Genomic DNA, 18,961 nt, shown 5'->3' with positions numbered 1-18,961 from the left:
AAGCCAAAATACTTACTGTGTGGCTTTTTACAGGAGACATTTGCTGACCCCTGGTCTGGGGGATGGCTTGAGTGAGGGTGGTAGCAATGGCGATGCAGCAGTCAAGATATCACTCAAAGTTAAATGTGAGACTTGTGCTGGGTTAGATTGGGGGGTGTTAATGAAAGGAGTGCCTGCATGGATGGTGGTTAATTAGAGAAGAATATTTTTTAGGGGGCTGGGAATGGCTTATTCATAATTCTATTTTGGACTTGGTTTAGACTTGTCAAGCTCAATAGGCAGTTAGATATGCAAGACTGGAGCTTAGAGGAGATGTTTAGGTTGCAGACATAAATCTGGGAGTCATTGTATAAATTTGGGAGTTAAATCCATAGGAATCAATGGGCTCAGCTATGGAAAGTGTTTAAGGAGAGTATAGACCACGAGGAACCCCAGCACTTGGGAGCTGGGGAAAGGAAAATGAATTTACTAGAGAAATAGAGAGATGGTGAGTGAGGTAGAAGGAAAACTTAGAGCTATGGACCAGCAAAAGCCAAGAGAGGGGAGTGTTTTAAGAAGCGTGAGTGGGCACTGTGTCAAATTCTGGTGTGAGTGGGAACATGATTAAATAGAGATGTATCTGCTGGATTTGGTGAAATCTGATTATTTCGATTAGCCCCATCCAAGAGAGATATAATGTGAGCCACATATGTATTTTAAATTTTTTGGTAGCTATATTAAAAAAGTGAAAAATAGATGAAACTAACATGAATAATATATTTTATGTATAAATTATTAGTGAGATACTTTGCATTCTTTTTTTCATGTGAAATCTTCAAAATCTGGTGTGTGCTTTACGTTTAAAGCACATGTCAGTTTGGTCTTGCCACATTTGAAGTGCCCACTAGCCCACATATGGCTTATGGCTACCATACTGGACAGTGCACAATCCAGATATCTCACCCTCTGGGCCTCAACCTCTTCCCCGGTAAAATGGGTGACATAAATTCTGATCTCCTGAAGGTTGTTATAAGCAAGAAACAATATAATTTCATGAAGCCATGAAGCTCTCGTTGCTCTTGCCATTTTTTTATTTTTCCAAAATGTAGATGCTTTATTTTTTTCAGATGCAAAATGGGCATATAAGCATTTCAACAATACAGCAAATGTGAAAATCAGCTAAATCTCAGTCTCTAATTCTGATATGCATCTTTCCTGACTTTTAAAAAATGGCTATCTGAGAACTGATCTACATTGTGATCATGCTGTTATTGGACTGTATACATTTGTCAAGACTTGTTAAACTATACCCTTAAAATGGGTGCATTTTATTGCATGTTAATTACACCTTAACAAAACATATGCCCACTGGCTTTTAGAACCCTATTAAAAGAAGATTTTTTTTTAACAGAAATGTGATCACGTCAACATATTATTTGTAATCTGCTTTCTAATTTTGTATTGAATTTCAAAAGTTATGCATACTCATAAAAATTCAAACAATGCTGAATTGAAAAAGGAAAAGTTAGTGGCTCTTTATCCACTTTATGTCCCACTGTCCAGAGATGATTGCCATGAGCAATTTGGTGTATGACATTCCAGATATGCACACATATCTTCATACATACACACATACAAATATGTATACATATAACAAAAGACTGTAAAATATAATAATATGATCATGGACAACTTGCCATTTTGGACTTACTTCATTCTTTTTTGTAAATTTTATTTTCTTGGACTCAGATCACAAATTCATTCTTTTAAAACACTGCATAGTACTCTACAGAATGGGAGCACTTTGATTTATTTAACCAATTCCTTATTGGATTGTGTTCAATGCTTCAAATCAAAACTTTCAAAATAAAATTTACAGGGTATCTTGGTTGTATTTCTATGTCAACACATAGAGATTGACATTATCTTTTATCTTTTTTTAAACAGATGCAGTGTACTTCATAATATGAATGGAACACAATTTCTTTAAACATGTGTCTATCAAAAATCTTCTAATTTTTTTTTACTCTTATCAGTAATGAACATCATTGCACATAATCTGTGTACAAAAGTACGACTGTTTCTCAAGGTTAAATTCCTAGAAGGAGGATAACTGGATCAAAGGGTATTTACATGTAAAATTGGAAACGTGTTGTCAAATGCCCCAGGAGGTTAAACTGGTTTATTCTTTCACTAAGGGCATATGTTCCCAACACCCTCACCAGTTTTACTGTCCTTTTCAAGTCTTGCCTGTTAGCAAATGAATGGTATACCATTAGTGTTTTGATCTGCATTTCTCTGATGATAGTGATATTGACCATCTCTTCCAACTTCTTGTCTGTTTGAATACTCTCCTTTCCAAATGTGTGAGTGGAAAGAGCTTTGGTTAGCAATGAGCTCTAGACTTTGTTGAACTTGGAGCCAGAATAATCTGAGTTTCAGGCCAGGGTCTACAGAATGGGAGCACTTCAATTTATTTAACCAATTCCTTATTGAATTGTGTCCAAAGCTGCAAATAAAAACCTTAAAAATAAAATTTACAGGATATCTTGGTTGTATTTGTATGTTAATTTAACAAAATGACTTGCTCGGGGTCTGCCCTTGAACAAGTTGTTTCTGCCCTTTGACCCTCTGATTCTCCACCTGAAATGGAAAGTGCCTGCCCCGAGGGCTTAATGTGTACAAAGCTCCCCTAAAGGACACATTGTGGATGCTTGAAACGTGACAGTTAGGTTTTGAGAGGCCATGAGGCTGGGTCAATCTGGGTTCCACTGGTGTGAGTAGGCTGTATCTCAATGCAGTGAGCTGCCCATCCCAGGAGGGATTCAAGCACAAGCTGAACAAAGACAGGGCTCTTACAGGAGTCCCGGTGAGGGTGATTAATAGGGGTTCCAAGGACTCCAATATTCTGCGGCCTTCAGATTCTCCCCTCTTTGGTCGAGTCCCTCTTCATAGGGTCCTTGAGTTGGGAAGATAAGCATTTGCTTGAGCCTAAGCAGCATCTAAATGCCCCCAGGGAGCTGTGAACGAAGAGCTTTGCACCATGCTGAGTGCATTGCGGGACAGAATCCAGTGGCCCAGCCTCCAACAATGGCCCCTTCACAGCAGGCCTAATTCCCTTCCACAAATCCTCCTTTACAAATCTGCCAAACCTCAGCCCGCTGAGATGCCCAGGGTCACATGCTTTGGGGCCTTCTCATTGTAGGTTTCTTTCTGATGCCGTCACCGGCGTGGCTATTGTCACCATCTTGTTCTTCTTCCCGTCCCAAAGACCCTCTCTCAAGTGGTGGTTTGACTTCAAAGGTAAGGTGGTCAAGGCTGGGGTCTCGGTGGGCTCAGTGAGGACTGCAGCATGGAGTGTGGTCATCAAGGGCCTGGAGCCCCCCCACTGCACTAACCACGTGGTCCTTCCTGCTTCTCCTTTCACTGTCTGAGCCGTTGCCTTGTCTGGGGACTGAGGGCTGCCCCAGGTGGTAGTCCAGGACAGGGGTTAGCAACTACAGTCTTCAGACCAAATCTAGCCTGCTGTCTGTTTTTGAACAGCCTGTGAGCTAAGCACAGTTTTCAGATTTTTAAATGGTTGAAAAAAAATCGAAAGAAAAACATTTTACGACATGTGAAAGTTACATGAAATCTAAATTTCAGTGTCCATGTATCAAATTTTGCTTTCCCCTAAGGAATTTGTGGAAATTTATTTTCTTTAGTTATTTAAGTACCTACACAATAGCCTCAATTTTGCCTCTAGGCCCACAAAACAAAAAATGTTTATTTTTCTTGTCCTTTGCAGAAAAATGACCCCTTGGTCCAAAGCAGGAGTTGCACCTTGGTTGCCCAAGGAGCCACACATGGAAAACACAAGCTGGGTTTCAACTGTTTAGGAAGTGTTGGAGACTGAGGAAAAACTGCCTAAAGGCATTCAGATTCCATTTTTTAAAAATCACTGAGTACCTCTAACCAAAATGTCGTAGACTGTGGCCTTCAGATTGCCAGCTTGCGACTCCCTCCAGTGTCCAGCAGATGTCTACCAGAAGGTGACGCCAACACCTGAGGCTGCCAGCTGGGGCAGTTGGATGAGCTCCTCCGGAGTCAGGAAGTAGGGACCATAATCAAACTGTTTTCTATTGTTGAGAAAAATAGTGTCACTCAGGATAGCCCCAGCCATGGAAGAGTCAACTATTTGAGTGTGGGGAGTATAGTGTATGTGTCCTGTAGGAAGATGAGGATTTTATAAGCTCCATAAACGTTCTTTCTTTCTTCTTTTTTTTAATGGGGTCTCACTCTGTCACCCAGGCTGGGGTGCAGTAGCACCATCACAGCTCAGTGCAGTCTCGAACTCTTGGGCTCCAGTGAACCTCCCACCTCAGACTCCCAAGAAGCTGGGATTACAGGTGTGAGCCATCTTGCTTGGCTAATTAAAAAAAAAAAAAAATTGTAGCAGGCTGGGCATGGTAGCTCACACCTGTAATCCCAGCACTTTGGGAGGCTGAGGTGGGTGGATTGCTTGAGTCCAGGAGTTTGAGACCAGCCTGGCAACATGGAGAAACCCCATCTCTACAAAAAATAAAAAAATAAAAAAAATAGCTGGGCGTGGTGAGGTGTTCCTGGTAGTCCCAGCTACTTGGAAGGCTGAGGTGGGTGAATTGATTGAGCCTGGCAGGTCAAAGCTGCAGTGAGCTGTGATGGCACCCACTGCACTCCAGCCTGGGTGACGGTGTGAAACTCTGTCTCAAAAAAAAATTTTTTTTGTAGTGACAGGGGTCTCACTACGTTACCCAGGCTCGTCTTGAACTCCTAGCCTCAAGTGACCCTCCCATCTCTGCCTTCTGAAATGTTGGGACTACAGGCATGAGCTACCATGTGTGACCCATGAACAGTTCCTGTAGCATAGCTGGACCTCAGGGAGGCTGGAACTGGGTCTAAGGAGGCTTAGCTGTGGGCCTGTGTACTCTGCCGTTGAACAGGATTCAGCTTTTCTCCATCTCTGCTTCTCTTCCAGTCAGTCTTCCAACTGGCTGTTCTCATCATTCCCTCTGTACACAATTTCTTAAACTTTTCCTGGTTTCTGCTGCTTATTAGGTTTTGCACCTTTATAGTTTCTGCTTCATTTTAGTCTCTACTTTTGTTCCCTTGTAGTGTCTGAGCCCTGTGGCTTCTGCTAGCTCCACTTCCTCCCTCATGTTTTCTATTCCCTGTGGCATCGGCTCTCATACTTTCTGCTCCTTCCTAGCTTCTTCCCCCGGTGGCAGCCACTTCCTCATGGTGTCCATCTGATGCCTTGAGCCTCTGCTTCCCCGGAGCCTCTGTGTCCTCACAGTATCTGTTTCCTCCTGGCTGCTGCTTCCTCACTCAACTTCAGCCCAGTCATGACCCCTGTGTGTCATACGGCCTCTCTGTTCATTCTTTCACCTTCAGGTGTCATTTCTCTTCACCCAGTGGTCTCTGTTTCCTATTGCTGTATCTCAGAGTAAGAGTCGGGTTGGCCCAGCTTGTTCTTCTTGGGCAGATCTCCTCCCACAAGGCTACTTCACAGCCGCATAGATCCCTGGCCAGCCTATGGATCAGCTGCCCTTGGTCAGGTGCCCATCCGTGGTTCTGGCACCTGGGGGTGAACTCACAACGCCCAGGGCTTTCTCTCAGCTAGGGCCATGGGGAAGGCGCTATTGTTGCAGGGCAGGCGAGCACCCAAATTGGGGCTTAGTCTGGGAGGGTTCTTGGCTTCTTCACCCAGGAAGGAATTCCAGGGCAAGCCAGTGGTGTTAGACAGCAACTTTTATTGAAGCGGCAGTGCACAGCAGCAGCAGAGGTTCTGCTCCTTATGGAGTGGAGCTACCCTGTAGGCAGTGTGCCCACAGTAGTAGCTCAGAGGCAGTGCTGCAGTCATATTTACATGCACTTTTAATTATATGCAAATTAAGGGGTAGTTTATGCAGAAGTTTCTAGGATAAGGGTGTTCACTTTTAGGTTGTTGAGTCATTGCCATGAAAAGGGATGGTAACTTCTGGGTGTTGCCATGGCAATGGTAGACTGACATGGTACACTGGTGGGCGTGTCTTATGGAAAGCTGCTTCCGCCCAGGACTGGTTTTAGCTGGTCCTCAATTTGGTCTGGTTCCCAAGCCCCACCCCTGGAGTAAGTCCCGCCTCCTACCTCACTATGACATAGATGACTGGCATCCCAGCTCTGCTACTAATTTTCTGGGTGACCTCAGGGAAGCTCCTATATTCTCTGAGCCTTGCTTTCTCACTTAGAAAATGAGGGAGTCCCTTAGATGCCTTCCACCTCTGGCTTTTACTGGCTTTATAGATCAGAGGTTACAAACTCAACTGCCTACAAGGAGGTAACACTTATTTTATATATAATATATATATTTATATGTTTTATAAATATATAATCTATTTTTTAATATATATATACATATTTGACCTATATTTTTCTCCAGATGGAAGGTAACATTTTTATACAGCAGATTGGGTACAGGAATATGTGTCTCAAGAAACACATGGCCCTCCTTGTCAATCTTTCCTTTCCCATTTTTGAAACAGAGAGCAGTTTCCTTATTATACAAAGGGAGACAACAGCTGAGATCAGTAAGAAGTGGTGAGAGGCTGGGCACGGTGGCTCACTCCTGTAATCCCAGCACTCTGGGAGGCTGAGGTGGGTGGATCACCTGAGGTCACGAGTCTGAGAGCAGCCTGGCCAACATGGCGAAACCCTGTCTCTACTAAAAATACAAAAATTATCTGGGTGTGGTGGCACAGACCTGTAACCCTAGCTACTTGGGAGGCTGAGGCAGAAGAATTGCTTGAACCCAGGAGGTGGAGGTTGCAGTGAGCCGAGATCACGCCACTGCACTCCAGCCTGGGTGAAAGGGTAAGACTCTGTCTCAAAACAAAAAAAAAGTAGTGATGAGCACCTCAGTCTCGTGGCAAGGCAGGGTCTGTGGAAAAGTGGTGAGCCAATCCCCACTTAAATTAAAGGGGGCAGATATTACTTAGCTTCCACTGATTGTACCCATGCAGGAGAACAGAACTAGTTTAGTCAGATTTGCTGATTTTTCAAAAGAAGCCAAAAATCTAGATTTTTATGTGGAATCTCCCTGGTTTTAAATATTGGCAACACATTCAAGTTGAAAAACAAATACTATGTGGGCCAACAACAGTAGCACTAAAACACGTGTGTTGAGTCTGGTCCATGGAATGCCAATGTGTGCCCTTAGCCCAGGGGTCTTTGAACTGGAGTTTCCAGCATTGCCCAGTGGGTGGGGAGGGAACTCCATGAGCACTGCCTGTCCTTTGGCCACCAGTGACCCTGTGCAGACTTGGCTGCTGTGATACTTTCTGGTATTTAACACTGAAGACTTTTGTGGAGTCTTATATTTTGGTCAGTAAGTTTCCATAGAGAGAAAGTGACTTGTTCAAGGTCACACTGCTCATTAAAAAGAGTCAGGGCCAGGTGTGGTGGCTCACACCTCTAGTCCCAGTACTTTGGAAGGCTGAGGCGGGAGGATTGCTTGAGGTCAGGAGTTCAAGAAGAGCCTGGGCCACATAACAAGAGCCTGTATACAAAAATTTAAGAAATTAGCCTGTGTGGTGGCACACACCTGTAGTTCCAGCTACTCGGGAGGCTGAGGCAGGAAGATTGAGAAGTTCAAGGTTGCAGTGAGCTGTGATGGTGCCACTGCACTCCAGCCTGGGCAACAGAGTGAGACCCTGTCTCAAGAAAAAAAAGAAAAAGAGAGGGGGAGAGAGAGACAAAGAGACAAAGAGAAAGAGAGAGACAGGACATAGAACCCAGGCATTCAAGCCAGCCTTGATTTTCTTCTTATACTCACCCCACTATTCTTTTGTGGGTCTGAGTTGTGCTTGCATTTCTCACCCTTTGTGGTCATTCAAATATTGATTGAGTACCTACTGTGTGCTAGGCACTGTGCTTGTTGTGGAAAAGTAGTTGATGATGATGATGACGAATTCTCTTTCCTCTTTGCCAACTAGCTGTTCCTCTAGGGATCTTCGTGACTTACTCCATCACTTCATTCAGGGCTCTGTCCAAATTCCATCTCCTGAGAAACCTTCCCTCACTACACCATCTAGAAAAGCGTCCTCCTGTGTTACTCGTTATTCCTTTACCTTATTTTATTTTTCTTCATAGCACAAGAAATTTCTTGGCATTATTTGTTTACTTTTTAAGACAGGGTCTTGCTCTGTTGCCCAGGCTGGAGTGCAGCCACACGATCTCGGCTCACTGCAACTTCCGCCTCCTGGGTTCAAGCGATTCTCATGCCTCAACCTCCCAAGTAGCTGGGATTATAGGCACCCGCCACCATGCCCGGCTAATTTTTGTATTTTTAGTAGAGATGGGGTTTCACCATGTTGGCCAGGCTGGTCTTGAACTCCTGACCTCAGGTGACCCGCCCACCTTGTCCTCCCAAAGTGCTGGGATTACAGGCGTGAACCACCATGCCCGGCCAATATATTTATTTGTTTATCACCTGACTTCCCCCTGGAATATAAGTTCTCCAAGGAGACAAATTTTCTCTGTTTTGGCCGTTTCTGTATCCTGAGAGCCCAGAAGAGTGTTTGACACATGGCAGTTACTCAATATATATTTGCTAAATAAATAGCCAAGGACTGGCTGGGCATGGTGGCTCACGCCTGTAATCCCAGCACTTTGGGAGGCCGAGGCGGGCGGATCACGAGGTCAGGAGATCGAGACCATCCTGGAGAACACGGTGAAACCTCGTCTCTACTAAAAAAAAAATACAAAAAATTAGGCGGAGCTTGCAGTGAGCCGAGATCATGCCACTGCGCTCCAGCCTGGGCGACAGAGACGAGACTCCATTTCAAAAAAAATAAATAAATAAAAATAAAAAATAAATAGCCAACGACTTGCTCTGGGCAAGGCCCTGGGATGAGTCCTTTGCACAGAGGGACCGTTTCTTCTTTCCAGTAAGTCTCCGAGGGAAGTGCTGTTACCCCATTTTGCAGAAGAGGAAATCAAGGCTCAGAAAAGTAGTGACACTGGCCCAAATCACACAGTTGGGGCACAGCAGAGCCAGGATTCAAGTCTAGTTCAAAGCTTGTGCCTTTAGCTACTGCTGTAGACAGTCAGCTGGTATCAGATTGAGCTGCAGTGGGAAATCCACATAGTCAGAGATTGTGCTTATGAGAAATAGCAGCAAAGGCATGGTTGGATGGGAAAACAATAAAAACCATGGTAGCTAATGTTAACTGAGCGCTTGACATGTGACAGACAGTCTGATATGCACTCGCCATTTAATCTGCATTACATGGGACCCTGCTCAACGCCTTCTTTCTTCCCCCGTCCCATCCACCCTTACCTGCTGCATGGGGCGAGTCGCTTCATTTTTTCAGACTTCTTGTACTTCTTTAATGAAATGATATTTTATCATCTGAAGGCAGAAGGCTGGGCCACCTGCCATGTTTGGTTGCCTCATCCAGTTCTGGGCTTAAGTGTATGTTGGATTTGGCCCAAGAATCCCCTCAAAGTATATGACACCTGCACTGCATGTAGATACCATGGGCTGCATGCACCTATGGGCTGCATACACCTGTGGGCTGCATACACCTGTGGACTGATACATCTGTGGGCTGCATACACCTGTGGGCTGCATACACCTGCGGGCTTCATACATCTGTGGGCTGCATACACCTGTGGGCTTCATACATCTGTAGACTGCATACACCTGTGGGCTTCATACACCTGTGGGCTGCATACACCTGTGGGCTGCATGCACCTGTGGACTGTATACACCTGTGGGCGGTATGCAACTGTGGACTGCATACACCTGTGGGCGGTATGCACCTGTGGACTGCATATACCTGTGGGCAGTATGCACCTGTGGACTGCATACACCTGCGGGCTGCATACACTTGTGGGCTGCATACACTTGTGGACTGCATGCTTGCTGGTAGAAGGATTGTATTAAGTAGCTTTTATTATCTTTATCTCCTGACTATAAAATCTTGTTTTAGGTAAACCACTGTGTAACGTTTGGAAAAAGCTCAAAAGGAGAAGCAAAATGTCCATAACTGCTTGACCAGGAAGTGTCCTGGGAGATGGTAAACTGCCTTAAAGGAGTCAGACCCATCCTCCCTGCTTCCCTGGTCACAGCCTGCCAAGAAAAGTCCTATTTGAGGAGTGATTATCCCACAACAGGCATGAGTCTAAGTGTGTCATATACATTATTTGACAAATATTTACGGAGTAACCATCAGGTGTCAGGCACTGTTCTAGACCCTGTGGATGCAACTATCAGCTAACTGGAAATGCCTCATCTCCCTGCAGATCCATCATTGTCCTGGTTCGTGTTCACAGGGACCCCCCCCGGTTCTGTAACTGTGCCATGTGCCGGCTGAGGAAATGGGGCTCAGGGAGGCAAAGTCACTTGTCAAGGGCATGCAGTAAGCCAAGACTGAGGAGGGTCTGTCTCCAAGCCTATGCCCCCAACCCAGGGATGTCACACTACCAGCCACGTGCCAGGTCCAACCCACCACCTGCTTTTGTAAATAGAGGTTTATTTACAACCATGCCAACATGTTTAGGTATGGTTTCTGGCTGTTTTCATGCTACAATGACGGAGTAGTGACAACAGAGACTGTGTGGCCTGCAAAGCCTCAGTGATTCACTCGCTAACCCCCTACAGAAAGTTTGTTGACTCCCCCGCCCACTGTCCTCACCACTGCAGCGCTGCCACTTTCGAGGAAATAAAATCATCCCATAATTTCAGGGCTCAAAAATACCCTTTGTTTCTATTTTTCTCAATTTCCTTCCTCTTTTTCTTTCCTCTCTGTACATGTTCCAGTACAAAGAAAGCCTTTTCTTTTATAAATGAGGGTAAAAATAGCACTTGTGCCTAAGGGCTGTTAGGAGAGTTAAGTGATGTCCTGCATGTGGAGTTTCCAAAAACTCCCAAGCTGTGGGAACCATGAAAATTATTTTCACTGGGAATAGAGCAGCTCCACCTATCACGATGCCTGTGCACTCTCTCCCTAAAGCTCCAAGTCAAATGCTGGATCCACACCTTGGCTCCCTGGGGACCCCTGAGTGTCCCCAGTAAGATGGGGCTGCAGGGCTGGTGGCCTCTGCCTCAGGCTGAGGGGCCCTGAGTGTGTGCTGAATCCCTCTCTCTGCCCAGCTCCCAACACAGAGACAGAGCCCTTGCTGACCTGGAAGAAGGCCCAGGAGACAGTGCCCTGGAACATCATCCTTCTCCTGGGAGGGGGCTTCGCCATGGCCAAAGGCTGTGAGGTAAGACCCCCTGGCTCCCCTAACCAGCAGGAACAGCGGGAGGCAGGTGTGGGCGGGTCCCAGTGCTGGCTGCAGCACCAGGATCAGAGCAGGTGAGCTGCACGGGCCCTGGGGGCACAGCCAGTTTCCTCATTTGCCAAACTGAGATGATCATAGTTCATTCCTGGTGCTACAGAGAAAGAGAGGAATGAGTTATGATCTGGATCCTTAAGGAGCTCATGATGGGCGAAATATTAATATAATACTAATACTAATAATACTAGGACTCGAGGGCTCTGTGACTTCAGAGGGATAACAACATATTGTGCTCACCCAATGCCAGACACTGTTCAACATGCTTGTGGAGGCGGAAGGATGACTTAAGGCCAGGAGTCTAAGATCAGCCTGGGCGATATAGTGAGACCCTCTCTCTTTTTCTCTCTCTCTCTTTTTTTGAGACAGAGTTTCACTCTGTCACCCAGGTTGGAGTGCAGTGGTGCCAACACAGCTCACTGCAGCCTCAACCTGCCGGGCTTAATCAATTATCTCACCTCAGCCTCCCAAGTAGCTGGGACTACAGGGATGCCTCACCATGCCCAGCTAATTTTCTTTTGTACTTTTTTTGTAGAGATGGGGTTAAAAAAAATCAGCCAGGTGTGGTGGTCCTAGGCTGGAGTACAGTGGAGTCGTGATCATAATACTCTACTCCAGCCTGGGTGACAGAGCAAGACTGTCTCAAAAAAAACAAAGAAAAAGAAAAAAACATGCTTTACACATTAACTCATTTAAACCTCCCAACAAAGCTATAAGGTAGATACCATTATTATGCCCATTCTCTAGATAAAGATCTTGAGACACAGAGAGATAAAGTACCTTACCTAATGTCACACAGCTGTGGAGTCAGGATTAGAATCCCGGCAGTTTGGCTCTAGAGTCTATGCTCTAAACCAGTCTCATATAAGTCCTAGATAGTAATATTAATTACTTCATGGATGTTATTATTAATGTTATTCCAGAGGGCTTTGTGAGCTCAGAAATCAGGGCTGGGACCAGGGTGGAGCAAATGAGGCACACGGAGTGCAGTATTGCAGGGAGTGCTCACTCTCCGGGCTGTGCAAGTGCGGGTCAGCCAGCCCAGCTCAGAGGCAGTGCAATGTCAGCATCCAGCATCTGTCACCACAGATTATCTCACTGAATCGCCGCACCAGCCCTAAGAGCTGGGTAATGTTTTTATGCCTCTTTTACAGATAGGAAAACTGAGACATGAAAAATTAAGCAACTCCCTTAAATTCTTACAATTGCACTCTGCTTGGGAGCTGGGGTTCAAACTCTCCCTGATTTCAGAGTCCAGGCTGCAAATTGTTCACTCTAGAATTTTGCACATGCCAGCCATTGTTTGAAGTGCTTCGTGAATCGAATATGACTCAGTCGATCTTTATAAACACCACTGAATCAGATACTATCACTGTCTTCATTTTAAAGATGAGAAATCGGAGGCAAAAGGAGGCTAAATAGCTCGCCTACGTTTGCACAGCCAGGAGATGGTAGAGCCAGGATCTGAAGCCAAAGCTCAAGTGACTGAGCTCTGTCCCACCCCTGAACACCTTGTAAACCGAGGCATTAAAAACCACAGCCAATTAAGAGTCAATCTGAAATTAAGGTTAAGGGAAGCTGAAATTACTTCTTTTACTGCTTCTCTTATTAATTCAATTTTAATTTTCAGTTTCAAATGAAGTTACAATGTTGGACACCTGTTAACCGTGCACACTGGGCAGAAGCCCAGGCTTGGGAATCTCAGTACCTGGTCAATCTAGGCTCTACCACTCCTTGCTGGGACACGTCAGGCAGGTTTCTTAACCTCTCTGGGTTCCTATTTTTCTCATCCATAGATTGAGGCTCAAAGTTCTTACTCTACAGGGTTGTTGGAAAAAATTAAAGAATAACTGCCCAATACATATAGCCGATAAGAAGCGCTAAAAACTGCATGCACACCAGCTCATAAATCCTCATGTCATGCTTTCAGGAAGCAGACTCTGGGATGGAGATTCACAAGCAGGGGCTTCATTAGGTTGTGCCCTTGGGGTCACTGTGGAAGGGAGAGGAAGGAAGCAGGAGAGTGCAGAGGGAGAAATGCAGCTGGAGGCAGACCCAACCCCACAGGAGCACTGGAGCTGAGATGGTCTTCAGATGCAGTCTGAGTAATCAGAGATAGCCAGGCCCTTGTATCCCAGCATCCATCTGTCTGGGAACACAAGCTGCCCCGGGTGCAGGTATGACCTCAAGTGAGGCCGCTTTTGGGGTCTGAGACAGCCGACTGCACTCCCTTAGCTGGGGCAACAAGACCTCCACTGATGGGGATCTGGGTGGCACATTCAGGCTCTCTACATAGATGCTCATTTTTAAATAAAATGTTTTACTTTATTTATTAAAAAACACATAAATAACGATACAGACTTCAAAGGGAACAAAGGAATAGATGAGCAAAAGTACTGTTATTTGTCTCCATTTTAGGAATCCTGAGACCCAGAGAGGTTAAGTAACTGGTTCTGGGTAACACAGCTCATTAGTAGCAGAGCTAAAATTTGAACTCATGTCTGTCTGACTCATGCTATTGCCTCCTGCTGGGAGTGTCTTAGGGAAGGCTTCCTGAAGGAAGTGGCATGTTATCCAGATCTTGAAGAAGCTTGCAGTACGATGGAACCAGACCATCTGGATTGGAATCACAGATTTCCCACTTCTTAGGTGTATGATCTTTGTCAAGTTACTAAACCTCTCTGGGCCTCAGTTTCCTCATCTGTAAAATTGGAATCACAATGGCATCCACCTGGTAAAGTTGCCATGATTATTAAGTGAGTCAATATATGCAGAGAAATGAGAACACAGCCCAACACGGTTGGTTGTTATGGTTAGATACTGAGGAAAAGGAAAATCAAAATCAAGAATCATGTGGAGGTTCGTGGCTTGAGCATCTTGGTGGAAATGGTGCCATTTACCTCAGTGATCTGAGCCCAGCCTGGCCTAGAGGAAGGAGGCTGGATGAGATGACCCTGATCCAGAGGTTTCCCTAAGCTCCAGGGAGTGGTGTGGGAGCACTGGCGCTCAGCGGAGGCTGGGCTGCAGGACGCTGGGCATGCTGAGAGGCCACCCTGGCTCTGAGCCCAGCCCTGGGCAGCTGGCCGGAGTTTCTCTTCAACAGGGGCTTTGTGTAGTAGCTGTTCCTTTCCCCAGCCTCTGCCGTACCATCCCCTCCCCAGGCAGCCGCAGCCTGGCCCAGGAGCGACCAGAATGCTTATGGCACATCTTGGTTCCTGGCCCCTGCCCCACGGTCTCATCAGAGCACAGCCTGGCAGCCTCCTGAGGATCGGAGGTCCCTGGATGCAATCCAGGGTGAGCCTGGGTGTGTGGGCTCCCAGCGCTGGTTCTGAAGGGCAGGAAGCCTATCCTAGTGCTTACTCTGAGCCTCGGCAACTCGCTTAAGCCCACTTAGGGTCCTCACTACAGTTTTCTCCTGCCACAAAACTGTATAGTCATGACTCTGCACAGACTTAAATTCAAGTCCAAGGTTTCCCTTGGCCAACACAGAAAGCTGTATGGGACAATGTAGGTCTCAACATTGGCACCTACCTCTCTTCCCTCCTGACAGCCCTCCAGTCTCCTTGGCCCCTTCCTCAGCCACATCAGGCTCACATGCACCCCACAGCCTTTGCATCTTCCCTTTCTCTGTTGAATTTACATCCTGAGAGCTCTGAGTCCTCACTGTTCAGGTCTCAGCCCCTCAGAAATGCCCTCCCAAGCCCCCACATCTGGAATAGCCTCCCATCCCAGTCCCTCTTCCTCTCATGACCCTGCCTATTCCTATATACCACATCTACCCCGCAAATGATCCCGTGGGCATGTTTATTGATTGTGTCTCTTACTAGAATGGAAGCTCCATGAGGGCAGGCAGAGACCATGTCTGTCTTACCCACCACTGTTCTAGGCACCTAGAAGACACCGGGTGCATAATGGTGCTTAACACATCATTGTTGCTATGACCTACAAGATGGGCTGCTTTGAGAATTGCTAACATAAAGTATGGAAAGTACCCAGAAGAGTGATGATATACCCCGGGTGCTCAAACCAGGAGCCACACTCATCTTCACTATTATTATTACTGTTATTATTGCATTAACTCATTGAGGAAAGGTTGACTTACTCTGTTGCCACAACAAACTTACTTACAAATATATTGCGGTGATAGAGGTAAGGAGAAAATGTGTATTCTCCCCATTCCTCATTTTCTGCCGGAAATCTGTCATCTTTATTATTGATATAGTTTGGCTGTGTCCCCACCCAAATCTCATCCTGAATTGTGTAGTTCCCATAATCCCCACATGTCATGGGACCTGGTGGGAAGTAATTTAATCGTGGGGGCGGTTACCCTCATGCTGTTCTTGTGACAATGAGTGAGTTCTCAAGAGATCTGATGATTTTTTGTAAGGGGCTTTTCCCCCTTTTGCTCGGCACTTCTTGCTGCCGCCATGTGAAGAAGGACATGTTTGCTTCTACTTCCACCATGATTGTAAGTTTCCTAAGGCCTCCCCAGCCATGCTGAATTGTGAGTCAATTAAGCCTCTTTCCTTTATAAATTACCCACACTCGGATATGTCTTTATTAGCAGAGTGAGAATGGACTAATACAATTATTATTACCCTTATTTTATCGGACAGACAAGCTTAATGACGTGACTAAGATCCAGAGTCTGAATCTTACTAGGGTATGTCATATTATTTATTTGGGCAAATCACTGAGCTTTTTTGTGCTTCAGTTTCTTCCACCATAAAATGGAGATAATTGTACAGATAGTTCCTGACTTCACAATGATTCGACATATGATTTTTCAACTTTGCAATGGTGAAAGAGTGATATGCATTCAGTAGAAAGGGTACTTAGAATCTTGAATTTTGATCTTTTCCCAGGCTGTGATATGTGGTAGGATACTCTCTTGTAGATGCTGAACAATTATAAGGGTAAATAACAGATATTCTACAGCATATAGCATTGCCAGATGATTTTGCCCCAATGTAGGCTAACGTCAGTGTTCTGAGCACATTTAAGGTAGGCTGGGCTAAGTTATGATGTGAACAGGTAACTTAGGTATATTACATGCATTTTCCACTTCAATATTCTCAATTTGTGATGGGCTTATTGAGACATAACTCCACTGTAAGTCAAGGAGCATCTGTAGTCTGTATTCCATGAGGTTGCTATGAAGATTAAGTAATATTTACAAATTACTTAGAAGAGTGCCCAGCACAGAGTAAGCACTATATCGTGTTTGTTAAATTAAATGATAAATCATATTCAGTGCTTACTATGTAAGAGACTGTTTTGTGTGCACTTATTTAATCCTTACTGCAATCACTTAAAGAAATCAAGGAACAGAGATGTTAATTAATTTGCCCAAGGTCACACAGCTTGTAAATGGTGCAGTGGTTTGAATGTTTATACATGTGCATAAAGCCTTGTCTTTTTTCCTTCCTTTAATCAAATTCGCTGGTCTCTTTACCTAGGAATTATTATACAAAGTTGTATGCACACAGCTGAGCCCGTTATGTTTTATAAAGCCTTTTAAAAGATTTTCAAGGATATTTTGGCCACAGGAGATTTTGACTTCAAATATTGAACTTATGCCATAACAAACCTCCTTATAAGATGCTCCTCTACTGTATATCAAAGACACCAAGAAGAGAGGACCTGGTTGAAATAAGAAAACAGGAGGAAGAGGGAAACATCACTGTACCAACTCCATCTCCCCACCTCCCATCTTTGCAAGGTGGCCTTGGGTACTTCTGGTCATCTTCAAGGCCACTAAGGAACATAATTTGACAACCACTGTGCTGGGTAATTTCTGAGTTCCACCACTTCAGGCATCTTGTGACTTCACGCTACTGGTTATGGCAGGCACTAATCAAGTGCCCAGCCACTTTCCTAGGCCCTTTATAGATTCACTCCTTTTCTCCCAACAACAGGAGTCCCAGAGTGCCTGTCCCTCTGGGACAGGCACTATCATTATCCCTCGTTTACAGATAAGGAAATTTTAGCACAGAGAGGTTAAGTGACTTGCCTAGGAAGTTAAGTGACAGCTAGAAAGGATTAAGCTGGGAAGCAAACTCAGTCTGACTCCAGAGCCCCTTCTCTTCACCTTCTGGCCATGCCACCTCTGACCTTGGCTGTTGTGGGTCCCTGGAGTCCCTGGGAATACTGTGGGGCTGTGTGTTTCCAAGGAAACAAAGCTTCCAATTCCTAAGAATATGGGAAAGAGGCTGGGGCATGGTGGCTCATGCCTGTAATCCCAGCACTTTGGGAGGCCTAGGCAGGAGGATCGCTTAAGCCCAGAGGTTCAAAACCAGCCTGGGTAACGTAGTAAGACCCTGTCTCTATAAAAAAAAATCACTTAAAAAATTTTAGCCAAACATGGTGGTGTGTGCCTATAGCCTCAGCTACTCAGAACACCAAGGTGGGAGGCTTGCTTGAGCCCAGGAGATAGAGGCTGCAGTGAGCTATAATTGTGTCACTGCACTCCAGCCTGGGTGACAATGTGAGGCTCTGTCTCAAAAAAATAAATAAAATAAAATGGGAAAGGGCAGGTGAAGTCCCTTTAGAGTCCCCAGTAGAACCCTACGCAACAGGGGTTTTCCTCTCTTAGGAAGCTGCCAGACCTCCCTCCAGCGCTGGAGCTGTGCCAAGGCCTGTGTGGCTGCGGGGACGCTGGCTGGAAGCCCGGTCACTCAGAGGCCCAGCTACGGGGCAGCTCCTGGCTTCTTACTTGCCCGAGTCATTAATATTCTCTCTCTCTAGCCCCTCTCCGTTTAATTGTGCACAGAGCTGTCAGGTCAGACTCTTTGCTAGAGCTGTGGCCTATGGGAAAAACCAGAGGTCCCATTTTCTCCCTGCAGCACTCCTTGCAGCCAGGGGAGGGGCTGTGGCCTCCACGCTGCCACTTACCGTATTCCCCAGGCTAGCAGACAAACTGCAGATGTACCAGAAACGCCTTAGTTTCACGAGGACTCTTCTGGGGAAAAATATTTTTAAGCATTTATTATTCTTACATTGAAGGTAACTTTTAAGTCAAATTGTAGGGGCAAGTGTACTATTTTGTTTATGTAAAAACTGTATGCTGTATTCTATTTTTTTTTTTTTTTTGAGATGGAGTCTCGCTCACTCTGTCACCCAGGCTGGAGTGCAGTGGTGTGATCTCAGCTCACTGCAACCTCCGCTTCCCTGGTTTAAGTGATTATCCTGCTTCAGCCTCCCGGGTAGCTAGGATTACAGGCGTGCACCACCACGCCTGGCTAATTTTTGTATTTTTTTTTAGTAGAGATGGGGTTTCACCATGTTAGCCAGGCTGATCTCACACTTCTGACCTCAAGCGACCTGCCCGCCTTGGCCTCTAAAAGTGCTGGGTTACAGGCGTGAGCCACCACGCCTGGCCCTGTATGCTGTCTTCTAGAATTGATTATGAAATTTTTAAGTTCTGAGTAAGCAGGGACTTTTCTATTAAAAGTAAAAATATATATATAAAGTGTCTTTGGTATACTGGGTTGATAAAAGGGCTATGGTAGCAATACATTGGATTCTGAATGTTAACGGACTAACCCAGCTCTGCCCTAGATCAGCTCCAAAACCTACAGCTTTGTTCTAGGTCAAAGCAAACGGTAGCTTTATTGTGAGCTTGCTGCATCACAGTTGCACC

General features: G+C 45.4%; 1 protein-coding gene across 1 annotated transcript in view; it reads left to right on the top strand.

Annotated features, from left to right (window-relative positions):
* The window catches only part of SLC13A3 (solute carrier family 13 member 3), a 93,568-nt gene that overhangs the window by 64,665 nt on the left and 9,942 nt on the right, over window positions 1-18,961 (top strand). Inside the window, exons 9-10 of the mRNA XM_054467549.1 lie at window positions 3,185-3,282; window positions 11,135-11,247. Of these exons, the coding sequence (XP_054323524.1) occupies window positions 3,185-3,282; window positions 11,135-11,247 (211 nt within the window). The remainder of the gene's footprint in view (window positions 1-3,184; window positions 3,283-11,134; window positions 11,248-18,961) is intronic.

The sequence above is a fragment of the Pongo pygmaeus genome, chromosome 21, assembly GCF_028885625.2.
Source record: "Pongo pygmaeus isolate AG05252 chromosome 21, NHGRI_mPonPyg2-v2.0_pri, whole genome shotgun sequence".
Classification (NCBI taxonomy): domain Eukaryota; kingdom Metazoa; phylum Chordata; class Mammalia; order Primates; family Hominidae; genus Pongo; species Pongo pygmaeus.
Note: the sequence above shows the minus strand (reverse complement) of the source record. Positions and strands in the feature narration are given on the sequence as shown.